This window comes from Aplysia californica, unplaced genomic scaffold, assembly GCF_000002075.1.
Source record: "Aplysia californica isolate F4 #8 unplaced genomic scaffold, AplCal3.0 scaffold00121, whole genome shotgun sequence".
Lineage (NCBI taxonomy): Eukaryota > Metazoa > Mollusca > Gastropoda > Aplysiida > Aplysiidae > Aplysia > Aplysia californica.
In genome coordinates this window covers 1447721-1465019 of record NW_004797391.1, presented here as the reverse complement: position 1 = coordinate 1465019, position 17299 = coordinate 1447721, and the positions used below count along the sequence as shown (strand labels likewise).

Genomic DNA, 17299 nt, shown 5'->3' with positions numbered 1-17299 from the left:
TTGTGTATATGAGTGTGTATGTATGCACGTGCACACGCACCTGCATGTGTGTGTGTGTGTGCATACACATTGAATTTCCACTTAATATCCTAATGGTACCCTACAACTTTCCTCTTATTCTAGACATCAGAGCGGCTCTTTTCCTTTCCCTCTTTTATACCTTATATATCATAAAGCAGTTAATGTTGGTGTGGTTATTTTAGTTGCAGAAGCTGATACTGCCATTCACATCTTTGTCTCTGCAATGAACTGGTTAACAATTTCTTCCAGTTCTGTAAGTGGCACGGCCCCGCACGACAAAAGGCGATAGTGAAACTCCCGGATGTCAAAGTCCATTCCTGTGGATCAAAAATCAACAACAGACCTTCTATATTTGTGTCATGACACAGTGGAATTGGGCGCTTGTCATTTATGAGACATATGGAACTATTGGTAGGCAATAATCTTAAAGAAAGCTTGTTTATTTGTCTTGCTTTTTATGAAAAAAATGCCCATCTGTCTTGAATAGAAGTCAAGATACTTGCAATTGAGTGAGGTAAGGGTAAAAGATTTTTGCACCCATAATCAATGTTTTTCCGTAAAAACCACACCAAAAATGTGGCCATTTTAAATAGACCTAAAAGTTGTTGAGCAGCAAGATAAAAAATGCTTAACAGCCCAAGAAATATCAGCTTCACATGTTTCATTATTCTAAGGAGCTTCTAATTTCCCCAGTTTGCCACACATTTATGACAGGAATTTTTAAAAATTTGTTTTGAATTTGAAGCTCTGCTAATTTGCACAGGAATTTTTAAAAATTTGTTTTGAATTTGAAGCTCTGCTAATTTGCACAGGAATTTTGAAAAATTTGTTTTGAATTTGAAGCTCTGCTAATTTGCACATTGACTCACCTAATTCCTTTTCTGCTCGCCTCCTCATCTCCCAGATTTTTAATTCTCCATACTTGTAAGCACAAGACTTTGAATTGACAAAGAAGAGTTGAAAAACAAAAGAATTACTCTTGATATACATAAATGGAAGTTAGACACAAGAAAAAAACCAAAAAAAAACAAGTCGCAAAAAAGACAGCTTTGATGTGGCCTTTTCTAAAATTATACTTGTGTAATTATAGCTGTCATGGACAAGAATGAGGATATACAGAAAAGTGAGACCAAGGGAAAAAAATATGAAAAGAAAACTTCCACTTTTATTGGGCCCTTTAAGTTGGCTGTTGAATGCAAGCCGACGTGGCCCGCGGTGGAGCCACGGCCGCATAGCCCTATATGTGGTAATTTGAGTCACAATTATACAACACATTTAAAAAACTCAAAAGTTACAACAACATTGCATTAAGTAAGTGCAATATCATAGCACATGTATATCAACAATTTTACAAACACACACAAACTGATGAGCTGATAAATGTAGAGGCCCCACAAGAAGTTTTGAGTTTGTTCTGTTTGTTTGAGTAAAAAGACGAACATCGACTCATTAACGGTCATTTAGTTCAAAGAAAAAAGACAGACAGACAGACAGAGAGACCAAAACAATAGAGGAAAAGAAAAGAAGTAGGACCTACAAGTGGTGCCCCCAAAGCACCCGCAAGAACTTCTCAATACAATGATGATAGTGATAATAATAACAATCAACAATGACAACGACAATAACGATGATAATGACAATTCAAATGGGTACTCTATCCTTAAATTAATCGTATTCAGATATCATCTCACCTGTGCTGGCCAAGTGATGTAGCGATCAATTTCCCTGGCTGCCCCAGACTCCTCAAGCATCGTGTTGTTCAACATGTACTGAATGGCCTGGGTTCGACTCCAGCTGTAGAGGGACAGATTCACAGCACACAATTTGATAAGCGAAGGATATGAAAAAAGCAAAATACAGTGAATATACATACACTGCTTAAAACCAAAGAAGGGTTAATCTGAAAACAGCGGTGCTGAACTGAAAGTAAATAAAATCCCCTATCTTTTTTCACTTCTATTTAAGAAACTTTTCTTAACCGAAAACTCATCTAAACCAAAGAAAATGCAGCTGTTCCACAGGTTTCAGTTTAAGCGAATTGCATTATAATAGCAATAAACAATAGTAGGTCTACCTCCATCATAAACTGAGAAAGAGAAATTAGAGACCTTGGTAACTATCGTAGGTAACATATTTTTGTTTCTCCTCCTCCCTCCTCTCCATCCTCCTTGTTCCTCCGTAGCTGTCATTCTCCGGAAAAAAATTTGTTGCTATAACTCAAACATTTTCAGACTGCTGTGCTATAAAAACTAACCGCACCATTCCACGGCAGATGAAACTATTACAGTATGGCTGTTAGTATGCAAGCCACCATCACACCTGACAATGAACACCTGAAAGCTGCAAATGCGTCATCAAAGACGAGCATGAAAATAAATTTAAAAACAAGAAAAATTAACCGCTCACCACTTGACTCACCCAAAAGCGTGTAGGCCCGTGTCCACAACCATACGGGCAGCTCGAAATACTTCGGAGCCGTAGCGGCCTAGCCTGATTGAAACAAAAATACAACAACTATGTGTCCAAATGTTCTTTTTCTTTTTACAGAGAAGGTACAAATGTTCTTTTTCTTTTTACAGAGAAGGGTTGATGGTTAATTGCCTATTTAACTCAGAATACGCCATAAAAAGAAAACAATAATCCAGTATGCACCAAATTTAAAGGAATAATTCATGGAAATAATAGTATACTAAAATATTTATTACAGTGAAGTTTCTCAATAACGACATCGTCAGGACCAGAAAAAAATGTTGTTATAGAGAGTTGTCATTAGAGAGCGGCAACCAAAATTTACTAATGATATATAAGGATAAAAATCAGGATCTGGGAACCATGTCGCTATAAAGAGGATGTTGTAGTGACTCTCCGAACACTCACAGCTAACATGACCATGACTTCGCACGGACCCGCGAAGTGCTCACATGAAAAACACCACCTGACCAGACTGTCCTACACGGCCAGTCGAGTAGAAAACTCTGGTGAGTAAAGACCTACCTACAATGTCACTATATCAAAAGTCGTTATAGAAAAGCTACACTGTACGGTAGTCTTCCCTGAACTTTGGTTTTTGGGTTATTGTTTTTTCAATACACCAATGTTTTATAAATTCTCAAATGACAACTTTATAATCCATCCTTTCCAAGCGATTTGCTTCCTCCAAAGCAAAAGTTTGAGCAGTTACTGATCCAGAATCATTAATAATCAGATATCGAGTACATTCAAAAGATACCACACCCACCAGCAGTGGCATCAAAAGAATTCATAATTTCAGATTGATAAACTGACAAGAAATATGACAGCAGTGCAAAATGTTGAAAAAAAAGAATTACATTGAAAAATAAAGACGATAAAAAAAACAAAGACAAAAGTGCCATACAGTATACAGCCACTGTGTGAGCGTGAGTAGTTATCACAGTATAATACCTAAAGTAAAAGTGGTGACTTATACGCTCGTAACCATTGTAATGAAAACTCGTATTGTCACTACTTTCAAATTGTTCAATTTCAACTCTTAGTGTACCGCACACTAGTTCAACTGTCTCAACACAGCATCTCCCAGTTGTTTACAGTTGTAACAATAATCTACCAAACTTCAGTAAATTCATCAATATAGGCCTACATAGTCAAATTGTATATTTACAGACTGGATTATTCATTTCTGCCTGCTCAGTTTGGTATTTACTTCATGTAAAAAGGTAACTCTTTATCTCCGAGAGGCATAAACCCACTATGCCGGGGCCCTTCTTGGTGCGAAATCTAAAAGTGACACATACATCACTAAATTGGAAATTAAATCAAAACAAGCGAACCTATTTTGATAGTTCTTCATCTAATGAATGAACTCCCAGCTAGAAGAGACCTGTTTTCAGCATGTGCCGAAACGTAATTTGACGTGGAAGTCGTGGTAAATGAATGAGTCCCAGCCGCTGCCAGCAGCTGACCGGCAGAGTAGTTGCCCCCGCGAGCCGCTGGGAGCAGCTCGCTATAGATAAGGAGTTAAACAGGAGTGGAGTTTCTGAGTTATAGAGAAGTTTGTGATGCTTACAATGAAGGAATAGCCTTCCGTATACTAAGATTCAACACAAAAATAAAGTCAGAACTGATGAAAAACAGTGGAAAGTCAATGTTTCAGAACTGCTGATAATCAGTAATAAACAAAAAAACTCACAGCTCATAGTTATCGAGATACATGCCCATCTCCTCGCCAAGAGCCTCCACATACAGCCCCCAACCCTGAGAAATAGACAAAATAACACAAAATTCATCAAAAATGTTAACGGCATAGAATGATTGTGTTTGAAAAGTGTAATTGACAAACATGTCAAAGTGGAATTCATAGCTCCCATATACTTGTATTTAATCATCTTGAACCAAGAAGATCTTCATTTTAAAAAATCATTTTCAAATTTAATCATTCCCCAGATATGTAGTAAAAACAGTTCAGATCCTATGTTATCGAACTAAAATTTAACTACTCAAACTCAAAGCCAATGACAAAATTGGCATGCTTATTTATGAAACTCTTTCATACAAAGTTAACAGTTTGTCAGTTTGTTTAGCACTTCCCTCTGCTGATTAACAACAACAAAAAATAGTCAAAAATAGTCTCTCTATTTTAGTACAAACGTTTTATGTCAACATCTCAGCTTAAAATAGACACAAGAGCAATGCTAATTCTGAGAAAGGTTATCAAGTTTTCGGAAGCAAAAAAGTCTTCTTTTTCTTGATCAGCTGCAGCCTTGCAGATAGTGGTCACCCAGTCTTAACCCAATAAGGTGCAGTCTCTTGATACTATTACTAATAGCTTATAAGCTTACTTCAAACGGAATTTTACTCAAGAAAAGAATAAAGACAGGGAATAACAATTAATGTAAACCGAAGAAAATGAAGCTTGGTTTAAATTTTTTTAAAGGCTATTCTATGTAAAATAAGAGTCAATAGAAATAACTGAGCTTACATAATATATATGAAACAAACATGAAAAAATCAGTTGCAATACAATAGAAACCAAGATTTAAAAAAGTAAACATCTCTCACTTCAAGATAAGCTGTATGCTTGGCATATTTGCCTGGAGCAAGATAGTACTTGCTTTCCTCTGTGTAGCGTCGGAAGTTGGGTAAGTGGTGTGCCGTCATTGCATGCGCAAACTGGAAGTGGGAACGAAAAAAACAGCAAGAGATCACAAGGAGAACTACACGTCTCCACATTTTAACAGTGGGCGATAAGCAGGTGCTCAGGGGAAAAATTTGCGAAAATGACCGCCAAAGTTTGGTGACTCGCATAGCGTAAGAGTCCTTGGAAACTGCAAATTAAAATTTGTTGTGCCTTTAATCAAGATTTGTCCATAAAATCCACACATAGAAGTGTTTTTGAATGGATGTAAAAAGTGTTGAGCCAAAAAAAACAAAAATTTGAAAAAAATTTCTAAACTGGCCAAAAGATTTCAATTTCTCGGATTTCGTCCTTTTGACGAGCGCACGCTTCACCACGATGCCTCACATTTTTCTGTTAGACACAGTAGTATTAACAAAGCAGTTCTAACTATAGGAAACTGACCACTAATTCTAGCACTACTCCGTGTCCCTGGGGATCCAAAACTGTGCCCGGTAAACCATGAACCGACCCTATTTCACAAAGGGATTGATTGGGGAAGGAGAAAGCTGTAATAATAATATATGGCATTTACATAGCGCTCAACTCCAATTAACCCTATCCTTACATCGTTTTTACTATCGTATCCTTACGACGTGGGGAACTCTGTGCCACCACTTTCCAAAGAGGAAATTTACTTGTTTGATCTATACGCTTTGCATAGCAGTCTGTCAAATGGTTCTTTGAGAAATACTGAAAGTTTCAAAGAGATCTTCATACTAGAAGTATTCTAAAATGTGAAGAATACAACCCCGGGGGGTATAAATGACCCCAGAGCGTACGGATAGGGTTAAAGTACACAGGCTCTGAGTGTTTTACAATACAACAGTAATAACTAATCCCAAAATTTAGGCTCTCATGCCGCATGAGGTCAGTAGCCTACCTGTGTGTGGTGTCCTGGCTCGCCCTCATGCAGCGACAAACATGGAAGCAGGAATGGCAGGCTGGGGATACAAAAGGCTTGCTGCAGTTTCATCATCACCGTCATCATCATCATCATCATCATCATCATCATCATCATCATCATCATCATCATCATCATCATCATCATCATCATCATTATCATCATCGTTGGCTTTCATCATTGTTGGCTTACATCATTGTTGGCTTTCATCATTATTGTCATCATCATCATCATCATCATTATCATCATCATCATTATCACAATCATCATCATCATCATCATCATCATCATCATCATCATCATCATCATCATCATCATCATCGTCAGCTTTCTCACCCTGGACCAGAGTAAAGACCACCTTCCACTCTGCCCTATCCTGAGATAGCTTCTTGACATTATTTCATGCCTTTCCACATCTCTATACAGGGAGTATATCATTCTCTGTAAAGTTTGAGTGACGGTAAATGTTTTAGTTACCGATTTGTCTTGTGCATGCTAGACAGCACATATTTTCGTTTGCCAATCAGTAACATTTTGTTTACTCCAAAAGGTAATTTCAGTCCCCACGTATAACTAACAGTGTTCACTTACAGAGTTACTCAGTTAAATACTGAGAAGTGTAAACTACTTACTGTTGTATATGGGACATAACAAGGTTATTGTCCATTCCTGTTTTAAAGGAGCTACCTCCCGTCACTTTAAGACATGCGCAGTAGCGACTAGTGGGGTGAGTAATAAAGTTCAGTTGCTGTCCGAGATTCGTGCTGTGAGCAGTTATTCTTGTGCTTGTGTCAGTTAGTGACGTGTTCTGGATTAAAGTGAACCCAAAGTAGACAAACACTTACCATTTTGAGAGATCTTCAGTATTGAGGTTGTAGGCTCCTTCCCGAGATCCATCAGGAGTACCTCCATGGTAAAATCCTAGCGGTACGCCTTTAATGTAGTCAGGCACTAATATAATCCTTGAAAAGAAATTTATTAAAATGTTATTTAAAGAGACAAATACAAACAATGTCAATTTGTGCAGTTCAAGAATGCATTTTCAAAATTCACAATTTCTGACGTGTTCAAGAGAGAGAGAGAGATGGAAAAATCACACCTAATTGAACAAATAAGATGATTCAGCATCTCCACGAGTGGCAGAACATCAACTTCAAACTCACTTCAAAGGTATATCAGGGATATTTTTGAAGTACTTTGGCAACTGAGGTCTGATCCGGTTGTAGCAAATATCTTTCACAAAGTCAAGAGCTTCATCCTGAGTTGAGAAGAAAAAAAAAAGGGGAAGCAAAACTGTTGAATCAACAAACAAGAATTCAAATTTGTGTACTGCCCACGTTTACTAAAAATTTTGAAAAAAAAATTTATTAAAAATATTGTAAAGTGTATATAATATAGTGCACTATTTTGAAAAAGTAAAAGTTTCCGTAAACCTATAAAATCTACAGATTTAGACAATGCCCTTGACTCAGGAAGTGATTTTTCCCAACTCTAGTCCTTGGTTTTCTCATGTTGCCACACAGATACCACCACAAGTTAACATTTTCATTGCCAAGGGGTATAATGCATTCCTTCTGTCAGCACTGATTTTCAGCTGAGCTCATTTCCCAGGACAGCAGCTTAATGTCTCAGTGTTATCTAGACCTAGATCTAGCGAACTCATGATGTATTTCGGACACCGAGTCTTCGATTGTCACGTTTCTCACTTTTCTTATTCCCAATTTCCTCCCACCTTACTCATAATTTCGAAAAACCTGCAAATCTAAGTCAAAAAGTGAATTTATTTTACTTTTTAAAGTCATCTAGACTTTTACGTTTTATAAGAGCAAGCGGCCACCAGCAAGCCTAGATCTGTGTTTATAGATCGCTTGCAAGCTTAGCAGTAAAGTAATAATACTACTAAATTTGATACAGATACGCGCATCTTTTATTCCTGAATACACATTTATGTAGCGCTTGTGGCTAAAACTCTGTACAGAAGAATTAGAGCCAGGTCATTAGCACGACATAAATAAAACGTCATATAGGCAACCAGGAGCGACAAATTTTGCCAACTTCCGTGATGTCATGGTACGGCGCTAAAAATTACGCGTTTTTTTCTCAACGTTCCAGGTACGTCATAAGGCGACGAAGGGGTTAAGTAAAATTCAAACCTTCGTTTTAAAGAGAGTCTGCCTTTCAATAATCTCTCGTTTCAATTTGGAGATGTCGGTTGTGAGACCTTCCCGTTTTGCGACATCAACAATTTGTTTCTGAATTCTGGCCACTTCTTGCAAGCCAAGATCGTGTACTTCCTGAGGCGAGGTTGCGTAGCTGAGGTGGTAGTCGAGGCACTGCTGGTACCAGCGCTGACCGTTGGGTAGTGACGAGACACCAGGGCTTGCTCGGCATTGTGGGATGTACTCCTGGAGGATGGACAAATTTGTTTGAGCTTGAGTAACTGAAACACGTGAGTATGTGTCACAGCATGGTGGAATCAGGCGCTTGTCAATTTTTTAGCAAATGTAGTTATTGGTATATATGCTTAAAGTCTGCCCATTTGCCTTGTTTTTTATGAAAAAAATCTACATCTATCTCGCATATATATATAAGTAAGACATTTGTGATTGAAGGAAGTTAAGGTCGCCTGGTGTCAGAGGTAAAATAATCGAAAAAATGGATGTCAAAAGTTTGGTGACTTTCAAAGCTTGAAAGTCAGTGGAAACTGCAATGTACATTTTATCTGCTTTTATCACCATTTTTCCATAAATCTTGATAAAGACTCCAAATATTCTTTCGAATTTGATAGAGCAGATAGAACATTCGGTTCCTGACCTCACGGTCTTAGTAAATTAAAACAGCCAAAAATGTCAGACAAAACTTTGTAATTTTAACAAGGTAGCCAAATATCTACCACGAGATGAGTGTCAAAGTCTTGGGGGTTTTGTTCACAAAATCCTTCATGTATATATCTTACCTCCTCCAGATATTTTTTCAGCGACCTATAAGCTGACTGCACACCATTGAGAAGAAGGCTCCGGGCTTCTTCCTTGAACTGTTTCCTGAGAATATGAGAAATTTTAGTTTCTATTTTTCAAAAAGGGGGAAAGTCAATTAGAATGTCTGTTCTATCCTTCAGTCCGAGGGTGTGAAGTCAGACCATCAGTTTGTCATCATATTTAGTTCTTTCAGCTGGTCTGTCGCCAGACAGTCAACAGTCAGTTTTTAACAATAATGATAATAATAATAGATAGTATTTGTATAGCACAAATCCCTGCTCAACAGCAAGCTCTGTGTGCTTCACAATCTATACTATTACCCCAGCAGACCTGAGAGCATTCTGAAACAGCCTCAACTTCCTGGGAAGCATACATTGCAAGCAGCCATTTAGAGGCGCTAAAACATTAACATACTGACAAGATCTTTCGCTGTCTGTGGACACAAGGTAGTCAGTCAGTCAGTCAGTCAGTCAGTCAGTCAGTCTCTCTCTGTCTTCTCGATCACATCAGTGTTGAAGTCCGGTATCTATCAAATACTAGGCCACCCTGCTCAGTTCCTCTGTTTGTATGTGAAGTTTTTCCTTTAGTGTTCATGGGATCTGGCAATGTTTCCTGTCTTAAGGAAATCAAATCTAAGATGCTTCAAGATATGAAATGTGACTATTCATAGAATATATATATATAAAGATAAAAACACACAGAAGGAAAACATTTTTTTAAACTTCAAAGAGAAAAACTACCCTTTTAAATCTAAATGGGGATGATATATACATTATTATGATTATATTGCAAAACTAATAATTTTAACACCCCCCCCTCCCCACACACACACAAAAATAAATAACAAACAAACAAAAAGTATTTCTTACATACACACCAGATGACCTACACTACATTATTTAAGCCATTTAATTGAGTTTTCATTTAGTTTTCGTAAAACTTTTATGGCACTTGTAATACAAACAGTCATATAAGTGCTGAAAATCAGAGGTGTTACCAGTAAGACACAAAGAAAAGAAGGAGGAGAGATATAGAGACGATAGATGTTTGATATAAAAGAAGCAATAAACCACACCAAAGCACCTGCTACCCACCCATGATTTAACTGAGAGAACGGCAAGAAGTATTCAGACCGGCACTCAAAATTCCTAGGAATCAATCATCAAGCTTTAATCTTCATGTTTTACTCACAAGTCAGCGACTGGTATAGTCGGTGGTTCTTTTAAACATGGCTTTAAAAGGTTGAGTTCTTCCACAGGTTTATTGCCTTGAGTGTCTAACTGTCCAAGCACCTGATTCTGTCCACAAAAAATAAAAAAGAGCCCTTCATTTTGTGGACAAAAAAATAAAATGAGTTATTGTGTGTACAAAATATAAAAATGAGCCCATTATGCAGTCCACCAAAAAATATAGTTTAAATTATTCTGTCCCCCAAAATATAAAAATGAGTCCATTATTCTGTCCACAAAAAATAAAATGAGCCCATTATTCTGTCCACAAAAAATATATAATGAGTCCATTATTCTGTCCACAAAAAAATATTGCGTTCATTAATGTGTCCAAAAAAAAATGTAATTAACCCATTACCCTGTCCACAGAAAACACAGTGGGCCTGACATTCTATCCATTAAAAAAAGCATAGAGAGCATGTCGTTTTGTTTCAACATTAAATAAAACAAGGGCAGAAAACAATGCGAAGGCATCCTTCTGTCAACAAAAAACAACGCGAAGGTGTCATTCTGTCGACAGAAAACAAAGTAAATGTGTCATACTGTCAATAGAACACAAAGCTAGTGTGTCAAACTGACAATAGAACACAAAGCTAGTGTGTCAAACTGTCAATAGAAAACAAAGCAGGTTTGTCAAACTGACAATAGAACACAAAACTAGTGTGTCAAACTGACAATAGAACACAAAGCTAGTGTGTCAAACTGTCAATAGAAAACAAATTAGGTTTGTCAAACTGACAATAGAACACAAAACTAGTGTGTCAAACTGACAATAGAAAACAAAGCAGGTTTGTCAAACTGACAATAGAACACAAAACTAGTGTGTCAAACTGACAATAGAACACAAAGCTAGTGTGTCAAACTGACAGTATAACACAAAACAAGTGTGTCAAACTGACAATAGAACACAAAACAAGTTTGTCAAACTGACAATAGAACACAAAACAAGTGTGTCAAACTGAGAATAGAACTCAAAGCAAATGTTTCTTTCTGTCTTTTCTTAGTAACAGCAGAGAAAGCTTTCAGTGACATATATTATGACGTCATCATAATGCAGTTAAGGTAAGAATAAGAAAATTGAAGTCAGTAAGAGACTGAAGATAAAACTGAACAAAAGATCAGAACATTTGAAAGACATATGTGAGGCGAGCTGACAAAACGAGTTACTTCTCGCTATCCACAAGTGGAGAGGTTAGCCAAAAAATCGACACAAGGGTCAAATTTGTAGATCTTCTATAGATGCCATATTCTTTAAGTATAACATGCCTTTTAGTACTTCATACTTATATATTGTAAAAACTTCACCCATAAGTGTATCTATTTCCATAGGGCTCAAATCTGAGAAAAAACTCATTTTGTAAGCACACTTCACAGATTAAGAATCATATTAAAGGCAGTCATTTGAAAAAAAAGTAGGCCACTGAATGCAAATTCTGTGACTTGTTTAGCTTCAATAACTGATGGGACAAATGAGGGTTTTTTTCTGTCCGTTAGTTACCGAAACTAAACACACCACAAAATTTTCATTAAGCAGAACCTACTTTTTTTTTCAAATGACTGCATTTAATAGGATTCTATTTATGTCTTTCAAATGTTCTGATTTTTTAAAGTTGAAATAAATTAGATCTAATTGATATTAAAATACAGTGTTATCATTGTTAGAAAGTATAGTCCAAATGTCTCGCCAGTTATCATGAAACAGCTCATTTGATCAAGTTTTAATGGGCTCTTTTCCTATCATAGTTTGAAGGATATCAAAACCTGAGAGAAATCACGGAAATGAAACATTCCTGTCACAAGTAAAATATTACCAGAGGGCCTATATTTAGGACTTTGTCTTACCAGTGAAGTGGGATAGAGGACAATCCCTTGTGCAACTCCTCTCTTCAAAGTTTCTTCCACTTGTTGTATCTGTGGGATAAGGGGGAAGGGGGGAGGGGGAAGGGGGAGGGGGACGCGAAACAAGAACAATTTGTTTCTTATTTTGCATCATTAAAACAGAAAAAGTCTACTCAACAGCAAAACATAAATGTGTCACGACGCGGAGGAACCAGGTGCTCCTCAATTTTTGGGCATATATAGAGTTATTGGTACCAGCTTAAAGCTTTTTCACTCGTCTTGCTTTTGATGAAAGAAATATCCAGCTGTCTTTAATATAAGTCGAGATATTTGCAATTGAAGGAGGTGAAGATCGACAGGTTTCGTAGGTAAAATTAGCCAGAAAATGGCCGCCTTTAATCAATGTTTTTATGTAAAAATCACTCTGAAATATGTTTTTTATTAGACATATAAAGTGCTGAGCCAAAGAACAAAAATTCGATAAAAATTGACAAACTGGCCGAAAAATGCCAACTTCTTCAATTACATTATTTTGACAAGCGTCTGATTTCAACACAAATGTGAAGTGTTTTTTTGAGTGTTGTCTGTCTGCCTGTCCATCCATCCTTTATTCCTCCCCTCCCCCTCTCCCCCTCTCTCTCTCTCTCTCTCTCTCTCTCTCTCTCTCTCTCTCTCTCTCTCTCTCTCTCTTTTCCACTATGTAAAAATACTTTTCTTTAAATATCTGTTTACTGTGGCTATACCACACTTTCCTCACCAGATATGAAAACGACACACCACATCTGAATGTCCCTGAAATATCTTTATCATAGCCAGGTTTAGCATTAAAGGGAATCTCAAGGGAGAAATAACATGCATGCCTGGCCAGTAAAGAGATTTGTTCTGGCACTACAATTTTTTTATTTTTTGGGGGGGGGGATGAACCAGATAGGGTTTATTATCTAAAAGCATAGAAAGATTTGATACATTTTCAGCTGCTTTCTTGGTACTATTATTGTTCTGTTTTTTGTACCACATCATCGCACTATGACAGCAGGCAAAGTCAACATCAAGAAAATCCCAATGGGAAAAAAGATTTTTCAAACTTACCCTGAACGGTAATGACTTCAGTCTGCAAATGTACTTTTTGTAATCTTCCACGGAGTCGTAATTTACAGAGCTGATGAAGATGCTGGCCTCTGACTGAATTCCGTCAATGTTGTTGATTGGCATTAGGTAGCTGCCGGGATCAAGTAAGAGAAAGACATTTGGTTTTTGTTTTAGTCTTGTTTTTTTGGTTTTAGTAGAGGTTTTACGGCGCTCGCAACCTCATAAAGTCATATGAGCACCAGAAGATTAGACGTGTTATAAGAGAGTAACAAACATAAAAAAGAAGGAGGGGAGATAAAGACGATAGATGTTTGATAGGAAAGAAGAATCAAACCACACCAGAGCACCCGCCAACCACCCACTTGTTCTTGTCAAACTTCTTACTAGACATGCAACAGAAATGTTTTAGTTCAAAGCAAGGATACTGTACCTCGCCTCTCATTAAGGACACCTACCTTTTGTTTTAGATAAGACAAGACAAGACAAGACAAGACAAGACAAGACAAGACAAGACAAGACAATACAAGACAAGATAAGATAAGATGAGATGAGATGAAACAATACTTTATTGTCCCAAATGGAAATTTTTCTTGGCTGTACAAGATCGTAAAATCACACACAGGTAGATCTATACATACAAATTAAATTATATATAAATAACTCTCATTAAAATTCAATAAGAAAGGAAAAGTATAGCTGACAATAAAATGAATAATGCATATATCACATCATTTGCATCATCCAACCACATGCAGGAATTTATCACAAAACCTTTAGAGTTATGTAGATACATGTATATATTCGAAACTTCAATGCAAATTGATGTTTATTCCAACAGTAGCCTTTTACTAGATGGTTTATGTAAAGAGAAGCACATCCTCACTTTACTAGTCATTTAGTACTGGGAAAAAGTAAGACAGACACACAGAAACAACTGAGAAAGAGAAAAGAAGTAGGACTCACCATTTTCAAACTAGAGAATAAAACAAGGACAAGAGTTAATATTGTACTTGCAGCAGAGATCGATGCAGGGAGAAAATATTATTGTAAGGCTTTCAGAGATAAACTGGATAAACAATAACTTCATAAAATCAACAGCCTTTGGGAAAATACAGAAAAATAGTACATGCAAATCTTTTTCTTAAAATCCATTTAGTTTAGGTACAAATTTTCAACAACAATTGTTTGATTACCCTTTAAACGCTGATCCTTTGAGGTAGGAGGAAAGATCATCAACGAACAAACGATGGCTAAGAGCAATGTCAGGACTGCAGTGACTGCTGTCTATGGCCACTGCCTTGGTGTAGAATTCTTTGATGCGTTCCTGATTTAAGAAAAACAAAACGTGACAAAATACTGTTAGCAATAGGAGTTTTTAAGGACTTTTTTGACAGCACAAAAAAAAGATTTCAGCCCCCAAGGTCCAAGGTTCTAAAATTCGAACTCTTTTTTATCTCCGTGGGGGGGGCAAATCCATTACGGCGGGGCCCTTTTTTGGTACCTACTAAATTTCAAAATGACAAAAACGTCACGAAATGGGTCATTAAATTAAAACAAGTCAACCCATTTTAATAGTTCTTTATCTAATGAATGATCTCCCTATAAAAGAGTCCTGTTTTCAGGAATTGCCAAAAAGTATTTTGACGTCAAAGTCGTTGTAAAGGAATGTGCCCGAGCCGCTGCCAGCGACTCACCAGCACAGCAGTTCCGTCCGACCACGAGCCACTGGGAGGGGCTTGTCGGAGATAAAAGAGGTAAAGCCAAATCATAAAACTTATTAAATACTGTAAGACAGAATTAGACATTGTAGGAAAAGCAACAATCTACAACAGTTTAGTTTTCAGTACGGTAGCTTTCTAATTTTCCCCATGTACACTACACTCGCTTAACCTCATTTTTAATTATTTTTTTTTTAAATGTCAGTACTTTTACTAGTTTTACATCCACATTGACAAATAGATAATTCAGGAGATAGGATTCTGACCCTGCTTATCAGGGCCAACTTGGGCTGAGAGGGATACAACATCCCAGCAGAAAGACTGTCGAGATATTCGATAAAAACTACTCCCCACTCAGGAATTGAACTCAGGTCTCCTGCGTGCAACAGTGAAGCATTCCACCACTACACCACAGATGTTGGCTACTCACTTCCCACTTTTAATTCTAAAACAAACAAAAAACAAACAAAAATAAACCCAAACAAAAGCAAAACTTATTCATAGTTTTCTGCCTATTATATATATATAAAAAGAACTCTTTGTACCTACCTCTCTCTCGAGGTAAGCTTTCTCGCTAATGTCCTGCCATCTGTCAGCAAATTCTGAGAACCCGATAAAGGAGGCAATTTCCGGGTCGTCAGCCAGCCTCCATTGCCAGAATTCTTCGCACAAAGACAGAACTTTCTCGTCTGCTTCACCCATGTCGGATGATCCGTTCGACTAGACGCACAACTCTGCTCCACATATCATGTTCAGAGAGAGAAACAGAAATAAGGAGAGAGATAAAGCAAGGGTTATAAGAAAGTATACATGTTATTAATAATACACAGCATTTGTATAACGCAAATTCCCACTCAACAGCAAGCTCAAAGCGCTTTACAATCTATATTATTACCCCATATTAAAAATGTCTTTGTGTATTCGTTCACGCCACAGTTCACACCTAAACTCTTGAATTATGCTTTGGAAAAATGTTGGGTTTTTTGTCTTTGAATAAATGCAAATTTCTAAAAAAATACTTTTAAAAAGCATGAAGGACAGACTGAAGCTTCAAAAGGATAATAATAAATAGGAAAGCCATAACCGGGAGGTTGCAATAGTGCAATGGGTTTTATAATCATAACCAGTCAACAGACTGGTGCTGCTTCTGTGAGTCAAGGCATTTGTGATTATTACAGGTGCTTGTTAATACTGGTAAATCCTTTACTTTTCTCTCAGCACCATGCTAGCTAAACACATGTTTAACCATTTCTTAATAACATTATAAAATAATTTTATAATATTTTAAGTCTAAATACATGTATTTTCTATTACAGTCAGTAGCGATTTTTGCAACATGATGCACTTCACCAAAGGCTAAAAATGAGCCAGAAATTGGGTTTTTCTCCAAAACTTTCTTTTTACACCTTATGCTACAAGAAAGTGGCATATCTTTAAAACTACTCAAGATATATTGAAAAAAAAATTTTATCAGCACGTTCAGCACTGAATTTGCTACAGGAAAAATATGCCCTTATTTAAGTATCAAACATTTCCAACAACTCCTGGGGCCTTTTACCAGGTACACACACATTTAATAATAATAACAATGATAATAATATATAATAATAATAAAAATAATAATAATAATAATTATTATTATTATTATTATAATTATAATTATAACAATAATAATAGATTGCATTCATACACGCTCTATCCTACACTAATATAAGCTCTGAGGGCTATTTGATTGATAGGGCATGATAATGTACCATGGTCAGTCAAAGTTTATAGAACACAGGAACGTACCCGTAAACTCCACGCCACCTCTCTCTACTCTCACCGAGACGGAAGCAATCCTCACCTGTAAGGATAAAAGGAAAAACTTACTGAAAAACTTGAGGGTCACTTTGACTCTGCTGAGAATCCATTTATTTGTGATTCTCATTTTGACTCTGCTGAGAATCCATTTATTTGTGATTCTCATTTTTTTTTTCTTTTTTTTTTATAGTAGAGGATTTTACGGCGCTCGCAACTGCATAAGGTCATATGAGCACCAAGGGGTGGGTGTCAACAGAGAAGTCTTTACAGGGATTCAGACTAAGACTGCTCACCTCTCTAGGTTCAACAGCACAAAGTCTGCTTCAACTATCAAGGCACCCCAAAATAGCGGGTCACAAGGGAGTGACAAACATACAAAAGAAGTAGAGGAAAATGACAACAGTAAGAATCAGGAAAGAAAAAACAGCAGTTCCCTGTTGTAGATCAGGCACAGTTATGAGCGTGACATGAATCAGCCCATTTACAATTCTACTATGTTTGAACGAGAAATGGGAATGGCCTAAAGACACTTCAGTCAGTGGCACAGCCCGGGGGGTTGATTCTCA

At 37.0% G+C, this 17299-nt stretch overlaps 1 protein-coding gene across 1 annotated transcript in view; it reads right to left on the bottom strand.

Annotated features, from left to right (window-relative positions):
- Positions 1 to 17299, bottom strand: part of LOC101858551 — a gene marked incomplete at its 5' end in the record, with an annotated part of 19508 nt that continues 2209 nt past the window's right edge. Inside the window, 16 exon segments of the mRNA XM_005096124.3 lie at positions 1 to 338; positions 891 to 957; positions 1713 to 1815; positions 2440 to 2511; positions 4190 to 4254; positions 5059 to 5169; positions 6057 to 6117; positions 6923 to 7039; positions 7241 to 7335; positions 8231 to 8482; positions 9034 to 9118; positions 10247 to 10353; positions 12127 to 12195; positions 13213 to 13342; positions 14406 to 14536; positions 15480 to 15664. Coding sequence (XP_005096181.1) covers positions 226 to 338; positions 891 to 957; positions 1713 to 1815; positions 2440 to 2511; positions 4190 to 4254; positions 5059 to 5169; positions 6057 to 6117; positions 6923 to 7039; positions 7241 to 7335; positions 8231 to 8482; positions 9034 to 9118; positions 10247 to 10353; positions 12127 to 12195; positions 13213 to 13342; positions 14406 to 14536; positions 15480 to 15632 — 1731 coding nt within the window. The 3' untranslated portion in view covers positions 1 to 225.